This window comes from Penicillium concentricum, assembly GCF_028827145.1.
Source record: "Penicillium concentricum strain IBT 3081 chromosome Unknown utg000003l_segment0_segment0, whole genome shotgun sequence".
NCBI lineage: Eukaryota > Fungi > Ascomycota > Eurotiomycetes > Eurotiales > Aspergillaceae > Penicillium > Penicillium concentricum.
In genome coordinates, this window is record NW_026622756.1 from 2,548,032 (window position 1) to 2,560,451 (window position 12,420).

Below are 12,420 nucleotides of genomic sequence, written 5' to 3' on the forward strand. Positions count from 1 at the left end.
CGCTAGCCCTTGAGAAGGGTCAGATCAAAGCGATGGAGCGAAACATAGATATCTACGCTAGCAAACTCGGCGACGAGAAGCTGGGTATGTTGATGAGCTCTGCGCTAGCTAGTCTCGCTGTCCGAATTCCGTTCTAACTATCCTGTGATCTCAATAGACGTCAAAGTCCGAGCCAATGTCGCTACCGAATTACGAGACAGCATTGAGCCCTTATGCTCGGGCGCAAGCTACCCTATATTCCTAGCGAAGCTATGGCCGGTATTCAAAAATATTCTGAAGGGAGACCCGGTCTTCTTCAGCATGTCTTACGACCAGGTGAGATTATTTGGCACAAGCTTGCTCTCGATGAATTTTGCGCATAATGAGCTAACCACTCTGCTCATCCATTAGAAACTACGAAACTGCATCCTCGAGACACTACACCGATTACCGATGGGGTCCCCCGACGTGGAGCCGTACGCCGTCGATATGGTCGATCTGTTGATGGAACTTGCGCGGATCGAGAACGAAGATAATGCGGTGCTATGCATGAAGACCATCATGGATTTGGAGAGGAACCAAGCCAAGGTCACCGCACACCGAGTGCAGGCTTTCTTGGAGCTTATCCAGGAAATGTTTCAGACTATGGAGCAAGTGGTTCGGGATACCTTCGACACTCCCAACCAGGCCACGCCCTCCGGAATGCCCTCGACGCCCAACGCAACAGCACAGAACTTCCAGTCTCCCCGACCGAGCTCACCTGCCACCTCGGTATCAGATTTAGGACCTGATCAGCAGTCGAGTAATGTCCTCCTCAAGGGTATGCAGTCGTTCAAGGTCCTCGCAGAGTGCCCGATTATCGTCGTATCAATCTTCCAGACACACCGCGCATCGGTGCCGGCCAACGTCAAGCTGTTTGTCCCGCTCATCAAAACGATTTTGTTGCTTCAGGCGAAGCCCCAAGAAAAGGCACACGCAGAAGCAGCAGCTCAAGGCACAATCTTTACGGGTGTGTGTAAGGAAATCAAGAATCGCGCTGCATTTGGAGAGTTCATCACAGCTCAGGTGAAAACGATGAGCTTCTTAGCGTATCTATTGCGTCTCTATGCCCATCAGCTACAGGACTTTCTTCCTACGCTTCCTTCTGTCGTCGTGCGTCTCCTTCAAGATTGTCCACGAGAGAAGTCAGGTGCAAGGAAGGAGTTGCTAGTAGCCATTCGTCACATCATCAATTTCAACTATCGCAAGATCTTCCTTGAGAAGATTGATGAGCTTTTAGATGAGCGGACTCTCATCGGAGATGGCCTCACTGTCTATGAGACTATGCGACCATTAGCTTACAGCATGTTGGCTGATTTAATACACCATGTTCGTGACCATCTGAGTCGCGACCAGATACGGCGAACGGTCGAAGTCTACACAAAAAACCTCCACGACGATTTCCCTGGCACCAGCTTCCAGACAATGAGCGCAAAACTTCTCTTGAACATGGCAGAGAATATCTCCAAACTAGAAGACAAGCGTGAGGCGAGATATTTCTTAATAATGATTTTAGATGCTATTGGTGACAAGTTCGCATCAATGAACCACCAATTCAAGAACGCTGTCAAGGTTTCCAAGGCGTACAAAGTCTTCCGACAGGACACCGAGCCGTGCGCCGAGAACTACCTTGCCGAGAAGGATCAGCCACCGGACTGGGATGAAATTGATATCTTCTCGGCTTCTCCTATCAAGACATCTAGTCCGCGTGATCGCGGAGGTGACCCAGTTTCGGACAACATCTTCCTCTTCCGAAACTTGATCAATGGGTTAAAGAACATCTTCCGACAATTGAAGAATTGCAACCCAGATGATATTCAAATCGACCCAAACAGCGTTCCCATCAACTGGTCGGAAGTTTCGTACGGTTACAATGCAGAGGAAGTTAGTGTGATCAAGAAGCTCTTCCACGAGGGAGCTCGTGTGTTCCGATACTATGGGGTGGACCAGTCTCCCCCTGAGATGAACTACGCATCTCCATTTGACTTCCTTGCAAGCCAGTACACTGCCCCAATGTCGCGCGAAGAAAAGGAGCTTCTGGAAAGTTTCGGTACTGTTTTCCACTGCATTGATACTGCAACGTTCCACGAAGTCTTCCATTCCGAAATCCCATACCTACATGAGCTCATGTTTGAACATGGGGCTCTCCTTCACCTGCCCCAGTTCTTCTTGGCTAGCGAGGCCACTTCTCCCGCGTTTTCTGGTATGGTCTTGCAGTACCTTATGGAACGAATTGACGAGGTCGGGACTTCAGACATGACGAAGGCAAAGATACTTCTGAGGATGTTTAAACTTTCGTTTATGGCTGTGACCCTATTCTCTGTGCAAAACGAGCAGGTCCTCCATCCGCATGTGACGAAAATTGTAACCAAGTGCATTGAGCTTTCAGTCACAGCCGAGGAGCCAATGAACTATTTCCTTCTTTTGAGGTCTCTCTTCAGAAGCATTGGTGGGGGCCGATTTGAGCTCCTGTACAAAGAGATCCTCCCCCTTCTAGAGATGCTTCTCGAAACATTCAATAACTTATTGCTTGCAGCCCGCAAGCCGCAAGAACGGGATCTCTACGTGGAACTGACTCTCACTGTTCCTGCCCGGCTGAGCCATCTTCTCCCTCACCTCAGCTATCTAATGCGCCCAATCGTGGTCGCCTTGCGTGCCGATTCTGATCTTGTCGGCCAAGGTTTGCGCACTCTTGAACTCTGCGTGGACAACCTCACAGCGGACTATCTCGATCCAATCATGGGTCCAATAATGGATGAGCTGATGACTGCTCTTTGGGATCACTTGCGCCCATCTCCTTACAACCACTTCCACGCACACACTACCATGCGGATCCTGGGAAAACTTGGCGGACGGAATCGGAAGTTCCTCAACCACCCGCCAGAATTGTCGTTCCAGCAGTTTTCTGATGATAACCCAAGCTTCGATATCAGGTTGATCGGCCCGAACGAGAAGCGGCCTTTCCCTGTAGATATTGGAATAGATCTTGCTGCCGGTAAACTCATGGAGGTCCCCAAAACGGACTCCGAGAAAGCTTCGGACATCTACTACAAGCAGCAAGCCTACCGCATGCTAAGCTCCCACCTCAAGCTGCAAATTGGTTACGACAACATCCCCGAGGACATGGCAATCTTGATCAGACTCCATGCCAATGATCTATTTGAGAATAAGCCGGGTGCTATGGCAGATATCCTTGACAAGTCTGAAAGGTCGGCCTCTATTCCGAAGAAGATTGCGCAGGAAGCAACAGTGAAGAAGCTGATCAAGGCTTGTATATTTGCCACGACTATCCCTGAGCTCGAACAAACCGCCACGGCCTTTGTGGCGGATGTTTGCAAGCACTTTACTCTTGTAGAGGTCGGTCGTGCCCTGGCCCAAGTCAGACACGGCCGCAAAGCTTTTGACGTTGCAAACGGGGAAGGACCTGTGTATCTCGATTCCAGGATTCTCGCCGAGGCTTTAGTCGAGTGTTTGTCATCCGATGAGGTACACGTCCGAGAAGCAGCCGAGCAAGCAATGGTTGTCGTGAAGGATGCCGCGGGCGTCATCTTCGGATCACCCGACAAAGCAGCCAAACTTCCGTTCTTCGTGCATCTGGGCCGCGTCTTCTGCCACAGCTGCTATAGCGAAGAGTGGTTCACCAAAGCCGGTGGCAGCCTGGGAATCAGCCTGCTCGCAACCAAGCTGGACTTGGGAGATACCTGGCTCTATGAGCGACATGTTGAGTTTTGTCGGGCTTTGATGTATGTTATCAAGGACACGCCCGCGGATCTCCCTGCTGCTACGCGGCTTCAGTCACAAGAGACAATGACCTTAATGCTGCGACGATGTGGCAAGCTCATCCCGAAAGAGGATTTGAAGAACGAGAAGAGCCGCTTATTTGCGCTGTGTGGCTTCTTCGTCTTTGAGCTCGCCCACATGAACAAACATGTCCGGGAGACTGCTCGTCGTTGCTTTACCACATTGAAGGATGTTCTCGGCTGTGAGGTGCACGAGCTTATTTTCCCAGTCAGAGATCGTCTCTTGCAGTCGATCTTCAACAAGCCTCTGCGTGCTTTACCTTTCCCAACACAGATCGGTTTCATCGATGCTATCACGTACTGCCTCGGCCTCCACAACGATATCGTCACCTTCAATGAACCGCTGAACCGTTTGATGCTGGAATCTCTCGCGCTCGCTGACGCTGATGATGAATCCCTAGCCTCCAAGCCAAACGAGTTCAAGACTGCAGATATGATTGTGAACCTCCGTGTTGCTTGTCTTCGTCTCTTGTCTATGGCAATGAGCTTCTCCGAGTTCGCCAACACGCCACAAAACACGAGCAGGGCTCGCATAATTTCCGTCTTCTTCAAGTCGCTCTACTCAAAGTCACAGGAGGTGATCGAAGCCGCGAATGCTGGTCTTCGTGATGTTCTCACCCAAACCAACAAGCTTCCTAAGGACCTGTTGCAGAATGGACTGCGCCCTATCCTCATGAACCTCCAGGATCCCAAGCGCCTCAGTGTTGCTGGTTTGGATGGTCTTGCTCGTCTTTTGACACTGCTGACCAACTATTTCAAAGTCGAAATCGGCGCTCGTCTGCTTGATCATATGAAAGTCATCGCGGATGATGCCGTACTGCAGAAGGTGTCTTTCAGTCTTGTTGAGCAAAACCCGGCCATGAAAATAGTCGCTGCGATCTTCAATATTTTCCATCTCCTTCCACCGGCCGCCACTTCTTTCATGGAGCACCTTGTCAACAAGGTCTTGGATCTCGAACTGAAGCTTCGAAGAACCTCCCACAGTCCATTCCGCAAGCCGCTTGTGAAGTATCTCAATCGCTACCCTAAAGAGAGTCTTGCATTCTTCTTTGCGCGCTTCAACGATGAGCGATTTGGACGATTCTTCGGACAGATCCTGGCTGACCCCGAGAGTGAAGGACTACGGAACGCCATCGTCGCTGACACGGATGGCTTCTCCGCCGCTGCCTTTGGTCAGGACGCTACCGACGGCATGAACACTGCTGCTATCAACGGAGTCTATGTCGCACACTCCCTCTGTGCCTACAGTTCAACCAAGCGCTGGTTGGTCTCGCACGCAGAGATGAGAACCAAGCTCCTGACTTCCGGCAGAGACCTGGAGAGGAAGCTCCGTGGCGACAGTCTGCCGGCTGATGAACGACTCCGAGTGGAGCAAGCCGAAGACCAACTGATGGATATCTTCACCATGTACTTGGCGGAGGCCACCCATGATCTGGACTTCTTGTTCGAAGTGATCGACGGACTCTCTGCCGATGAGTTGAAACGCACGCTTGCGCTTCCAAAGTTCATCTACAAGAGCATCATCTCCAATGAATCCATTGATTACCGGCGGTCTGTTATCATGCGCTGTCTCGACCTCTATGGCCAGAAGAGCTGCCCGCAGAAGACCAAGACGTATGCCTTCCGCCACCTGGTCAACCCAATCTTTGCCATGGACGTCCAGGTCACTTGGAATAGCCCTCCAAACACACCCAAGTTGATGGATAAGAGCATGACCGAGTCTATCCAGAGTCGTTTGTGGAAGCCTCAGCTGGCTGATCTGAGCGAGGAGTCCAATCAAGCTGGCGTCGACCACTCACGCATGGAGTTGCTACAGCTGTCTGCTTTGTTGATCAAGTATCATTCACAAACGGTGCAGGATTCCCGCAAAGACATCATCAAGTTTGCCTGGAACTACATCCGACTCGAAGATATTATCAACAAGTATGGTGCCTACGTTTTGATCAGTTACTTCATTGCGCACTACGAGACCCCATTCAAGATTGTGATCCAGGTCTATGTCGCACTGCTGAGGGCCCACCAGAATGAAGGGAGAGCCCTTGTCACGCAGGCTCTCGATGTCCTGGCTCCTGTCCTCCCCACACGGACAGCCAACAGCTCTGGAGCAGAGGCACGGTACCCCTTGTGGGCCAAATGGCCCCGTCGTATCCTAGCTGAGGAAACTGCCAACCTTCAGCAGGTCATGAGTATCTTCCAGTTCTTGGTTCGACAGCCTGATCTCTTCTACGAATCAAGGGAGCACTTTGTGCCTCTCATTGTTCCATCCTTGGTCAAGATTACCGGCCCACCAAACACCTCCAATGACAGCAAGAAGCTCGCATTGAACTTGATTAGCTTGATTTGGCACTGGGAAGAAAAGCGGGCTCACAATGCCGAGGCCAGCCACTTGGCCAACGGGACATCCGAGTCTCCAGTTGCCAGGAAACGCAAGCTGGACGAAGCTCAAGAGCCATCGCCGTCCCCCGCTCTTGGTCCCCCCAGTAGCCGCGAACGATCGGACTACACTGTGCCTACCGATTTGCGTGCGTCATTGATCAAGTACCTCATTACGTTCATCACCACAATCCCCGAACGCTTCCTGGTCCCAGCTGCGCAGATTCGTCAAATTCCCACAACAAAGCAGCAAAACCCTGTGGCCACTGGCGAAATGATCAACAAAGCTATTAACCTGCTTCGCAGCCTCCTCTCTCCCGAGTACTGGGGCGATCTAGACATTGATCTCTACCAAAAGGTGACTGAGCCAATCCTAGTCGGTGACAAGGGTGATAAAGTCGAGGATAAAATCACCTACATAGTCAACACACTGCAGGTCGTCAGGGTGCTTATCGCGGCCAAACCCAATGAGTGGATTGCCGCTCGCCTTCCTACCATCCAGAAGCTTCTTGAGAAGCCCTTGAAGTCAGACAACCCGGAGATTCAGGATTGTCTACATGGACTGGAAGACGACATGGATGTTTTGCACAAGCTGCCGCCTCCTGTTCGCCGCGTTCTCGAGGCCATTCCAGATGAACAGCCTGATGATGAGGATGCTATGGACACGGAAGGTACGCCTTCGGAGTTCGGCTCATATCTGTCTGCCATCGCTACCGAGACACTTTCTGCCAGCAACTACGTCTCAAGCTTGAACATACTGTGGACGCTCTCCAAGATCAAGCCCGCTGAGATCGATGCCCACATCCCCGCGGTGATGAAGGCCTTCTCTACAAAGCTCGCCAAGGAGCATGTTGCTGCTTCAACACAGAATGGCGCCCAGCTGACGAACGGTACTAAGCCTGCCGAAGGTGCTCCAACTACTGATCAGCAAGAGTTTGAGATTGGAGTTGATCTCATCCTCAAGACTATTGAGCTCATCTCCGTTAGAATGTCTCATCTTGGAGACCAGCGTCGTCCATTCTTGAGCGTTCTCGCACAGATTGTTGAGCGCTCACAAAATATCGAGCTGTGCAGCAAGATTTTGGGCATGGCGGAATCGTGGATCTTCCATTCCACCGAGTCATGGCCCACCCTGAAGGAGAAGACGGCTGTTCTGCATAAGATGCTGCTTTTCGAATCTCGACCTAATCAGACAATGTTGAAGAAGTTCCTTGATCTTGTTATTCGGATTTACGAAGATTCAAAGATCACTCGGACTGAGTTGACAGTCCGTCTGGAGCATGCTTTCCTGATTGGCACAAGAGCCCAAGACGTCGAAATGCGGAACCGCTTCATGCAAATCTTCGATAAGAGTTTGACTCGCCTTGCCAGCTCGCGTCTCAGCTATGTCCTCACATGCCAGAACTGGGATACTCTTGCTGACTCCTTCTGGCTGGCCCAAGCATCGCACTTGGTGCTTGGATGTGTGGATATGACCACCACAGCCCGCTTGCACCCAGAAGACTTCACCCTGTTCCCCGTGTCGTTCCTCTTCGGCAGCGGCGAAAAGGATCCGAGGAAGGCCGACATTATGGTTGACAACCAGCTGGAGACTTTCGTCGCAGAGCGGAGGCGATTCATGTCGGATATCGGTGATGTCAGAGTTCGGGATCTGATCGAGCCTTTATGTCAACTTCAACACACCGATTCGAATGTTGCCTACCAGCTGTGGACTACCATCTTCCCTCTCTTCTGGTCCACACTATCCAATAAAGACTGTCTTGATCTCGAGAAGGACATGGTCACATTGCTCACTCGTGAGTACCACCACAGACAACTGGACAAGCGGCCCAACGTCGTGCAAGCTCTCCTGGAGGGTACTGTGCGTGCTAGTCCCCGGTTCAAGATTCCTCCACATGTTATCAAGTATCTCAGCCGCACCTACGACGCATGGTACACTGCTGCGACCTACCTTGAACAATCCGCCATTAATCCGATCATTGACACGCCCACTGTACGCGAAAGCAATCTCGATGCTCTCGTTGAGGTTTACGCAGGCCTCCAAGAAGATGACTTCTTCTACGGAACCTGGCGCCGCCGTTGCAAGTTTGTGGAAACTAACGCCGCGCTTTCGTATGAGCAACAAGGAATGTGGGACAAGTCTCAGCAACTCTATGAGAACGCCCAAATCAAGGCCCGTTCCGGTGCCATGCCATTCTCGCAGGGCGAATACTTTGTATGGGAGGATCATTGGCTGATCTGCGCCCAGAAACTCCAGCAATGGGAGATTCTAAGCGACTTCGCCAAGCATGAGAACCTCAACGATCTCTTGCTGGAGGCTGCTTGGAGAAACATCGAGAACTGGCAGAGCGAAGGTAACCGCGAGCAGCTTGAGTCGTTGATCAAGTCTGTATCCGATGCTCCGACTCCCAGACGCACCTTCTTCCAGGCCTTCATGGCCCTTCTCCAATACCACACGAAGAAGGACAATATTCAAGACTTCAACAGTGTTTGCGATGAGTCTATCCAGCTCTCTATTCGCAAGTGGCTTCAGTTGCCGAAGCGCATCACCAATGCTCATATTCCCATCCTGCAGCATTTCCAACTCCTGGTTGAGCTGCACGATGCAAGCCACATCTGTAGTAGCTTAGCTCAGACAAACGAACGAAACTTGGATACCAAATCTGCCGAGCTCAAGCTGCTTCTCGGAACCTGGAGAGATCGTCTGCCTAATCTCTGGGATGACATCAACACGTGGCAAGACCTCGTCACCTGGCGTCAACACATCTTCCAGCTCATCAACGGCACCTACCTCAGTCTTTTACCCCCACAGACGAATAATGTGGCCAGCAACTCTTACGCCTATCGCGGATACCATGAAACGGCCTGGATCATCAACCGATTCGCCCACGTAGCTCGAAAGCACCAGATGCCAGAGGTCTGCATTAACCAACTGAGCCGTATCTATACCCTTCCCAACATCGAAATCCAAGAAGCCTTCCTCAAGCTTCGGGAGCAAGCGAAGTGCCACTACCAGAATCCGAAGGAGCTGAACAGCGGGTTGGATGTGATCAACAACACTAACCTCAACTACTTCGGGCCGCAACAGAAGGCCGAATTTTACACACTCAAGGGCATGTTCCTCGCTAAGCTTGATCATGTCAATGAGGCCAATGAGGCGTTTGGAGTTGCTCTTTACTACGATCTCCGCCTTGCTAAGGCCTGGTCTGAATGGGGACAATACAGTGATCAGCGCTTCAAGGCTGATCCCACTGACTACGAGCTGGCCAGCAATGCCGTTAGTTGCTACCTAGAGGCTGCTGGTCTCTACAAGAGTGCGAAATCCCGCAAACTGCTCAGCAGAATTCTTTGGCTTCTCAGCCTGGACAACGACGAAGGAAAGATTGCAAGTGCGTTCGAGAACTTCAAGGGAGACACGCCGGTGTGGTACTGGATTACTTTCATTCCTCAGCTCCTCACCAGCTTGTCCCACCGAGAGGCGCGCCTTTGCAAGGCTGTCCTAGTCAAAATCGCAAAGCTGTACCCGCAGGCTCTCTTCTTCTTGCTTCGCACGAACAGAGAGGACATGTTGAGCATCAAGAAGCAGCATGACCAGAAGCAGGAGAAGTTGAATCGGGCCAGACAGCAGCAGCAAGGATCCTCGCCAAGTACGAAGCCTAATCCTGCTGGTGCCGATAGCTCCCCTGCCCAGAAAGCCCAAGCTGCAACTGCATCCCCATCAGTTCCGCCTGCGAACTCACCTGCTACACAAAATCCGGCTCTCGCCCAAACCCAGTCTCCTGCACAAGCACAAAACGCCGTGCAGGCATCCCCACAGGCTGGTCAAACTCCGGGCCAAGCGCAGCAAATTCATCTGCAAGTGCCAGGTCAGACTGGAACACCACAACTGAACCAGGCTGCACCAGTGGAGGGCGAGAAGGAACCTCTGAAGAAACCATGGGAGTACTCGGACGAAATCATGTCTGGACTCAAGACGGCCTTCCCATTGCTTGCTCTGTCTATGGAGACAATGGTTGACCAGATCCACAAGAACTTCAAGTGTCCCCCTGACGAGGATGCTTACCGACTCATCGTTGCTCTCTTGAACGATGGCCTGGCCTACGTGGGTCGCATGCCCGGATCTTATGCCCAAGACTTCAAGCTGCCTGCGGCAACAGAAGCCAACATCACCAGATTTGCGGAGACAATTCTCCCAGCTCACATTCGCAAGTCGTTTGAGGCTGACTTTGTGACCAAGAAGCCAACCATGAACGAGTACATCCAGAAGCTGCGGCGCTGGCGTGACAAGTTCGAGGAAAAGCTTGATCGCAGATCACAGCACACATTCCTCGAGAACTCTTCGCCTCATCTGAGTGAGTTCCGCTTCCTCAAGTTTGATGAGGTCGAGGTTCCCGGCCAGTACCTACTCCACAAGGATAAGAACCAAGACTTTGTCCGCATCGACCGCTTCCTTCCCGATGTGGATCTCATCCGTGGCATTGGTGTCTGTCACCGCCGCTTGAAGATCCGAGGACATGATGGCAGTGTACAAGCATTTGCAGTTCAGCATCCCGCTGCCCGTCACTGTAGGCGCGAAGAACGCATTCTTCAGCTGTTCCGGATTTTCAACGGTTTGCTGGCGAAACGCAAGGAGAGTCGCCGCCGCAACTTATACTTCCACCTGCCGTTGATGGTTCCTCTAGCTCCACACATTCGTTTAGTGCGCGATGATTCCTCCTACATCTCCATGCAGGGAATTTATGAGGATTACTGCCGTCGCAAGGGCATCAACAAGGATGACCCTGTGCTCTTCACAATGGACAAGATGCGGTCGTTGGCAGAAACCAAGCAGAATGTAAGTGTGCAGTCTACCCTTCTCATAACAAAAGCTAACAATTCTCAGCGCACGCCCGATCAGCAACAAGTCCTTCGCACGGAAATCCTGACTGCCATTCAAGACAAATGGGTCCCTAGTACCGTGGTGTTGGAATACTGCCAGCAGACATACCCGAATTTCTCGGACTTCTGGCTCTTCCGTCGTCAATTTGCCTACCAGTACGCAGCAATCGCTTTCATGACCTACGTCATGCACATCGGCAACCGATACCCGAACAAAATTATGATCTCTCGTTCAACAGGTGATATCTGGGGTGCCGAATTGATCCCCACCATCAACCCAGCCAAGGCGTTCTTCTACAACCCCGAGCAAGTCCCCTTCCGGTTCACACCAAACATCCAGACTCTTCTGGGTCCCATTGCGACGGAGGGTGTGTTCGCCTGTGCCATGATGGCAATCGCCCGCTGCTTGACGGAGCCACGACACGAGTTGGAGCAACAACTTAGCGTCTTCGTTCGCGACGAGATGATGTTCTGGGCTACGGCTCATCACCGCGGTGTCCTGCCCCCTGGACAACTCCGCGACCTGGTCTACAACAACAGTGAAATCATCGTCAACCGTGCTGTCAGTCTTGCCAGCCCACCCGAGGGTAACTTGCCTGCCAATCAGACTACCATTGACTTGATCTCCAAGGCTGTCAACCCTCAGCATCTGGCCTCGTGCGATGCGTTGTGGATGCCGTATCTGTGAGCGATCTTGTCCGGTAGCGTGTTTCTGCCCTCCCTTCTGTTGCTATTGTATGTTCTGAAGCGGTGGTTTCATCTATGGGTTTGTTTTTCTGAGCGTGGGCGCATCTTTACTTCACGTTACTATGATTGTGATACCGATTTCTTTCTTGTTTTAATAGCTTCTATAATGTCTTTGATAGTTCAGAATATTAGCACTGATAGTTATTAATGTTTCGATTTCCATTTCATTGGTATCTGAGGATATTCATCCTGAAAACAAATAACGCCTCCCATTGCTTGAAATCAGTCGTCAAATCCTGATCGCGTGAATGCTAGCTTAAACTCCACCTGTTGCATTATCATTTCCATTCCGTCCAGCACTAGCCGGCGTAGATGTCCCGCTGGATCTGTCGCTCTTGACTGGCGTTGCACCTCCACGATTGAACCCGGAAACCCCCACGAACTGGGTGCTTTCCACGTCTGTTTTGAGATAGATGCTAGCTTCACACCGCATACACAGCGAACATCCAACAACAGTTATACTAAGGCCGTTTAGATAAGATTTCAAAGGTAGGACACGAAAGCGAGACGAAGGATAAATACAAAACATACTGACTAGGAATCGTAGTAATAAACAGCACAGCGTTGTAATAAAGGGACAACAAGTGACGAAGCAATCACAGCA

The 12,420-nt window shown here is 51.4% G+C and overlaps 1 protein-coding gene across 1 annotated transcript; it reads left to right on the forward strand.

Moving 5' to 3' along the window:
- Window positions 1–32: 32 nt before the first annotated feature.
- Window positions 33–11,757, forward strand: N7517_008806 (histone acetyltransferase TRA1; the record flags this gene model as incomplete). Its single annotated transcript, XM_056726535.1, has 4 exons — window positions 33–84; window positions 158–315; window positions 391–11,025; window positions 11,074–11,757. The coding sequence occupies 4 exons, from the start codon at window positions 33–35 to the stop codon at window positions 11,755–11,757; spliced, it is 11,529 nt and encodes a 3,842-aa protein (XP_056577386.1).
- Window positions 11,758–12,420: the final 663 nt, after the last annotated feature.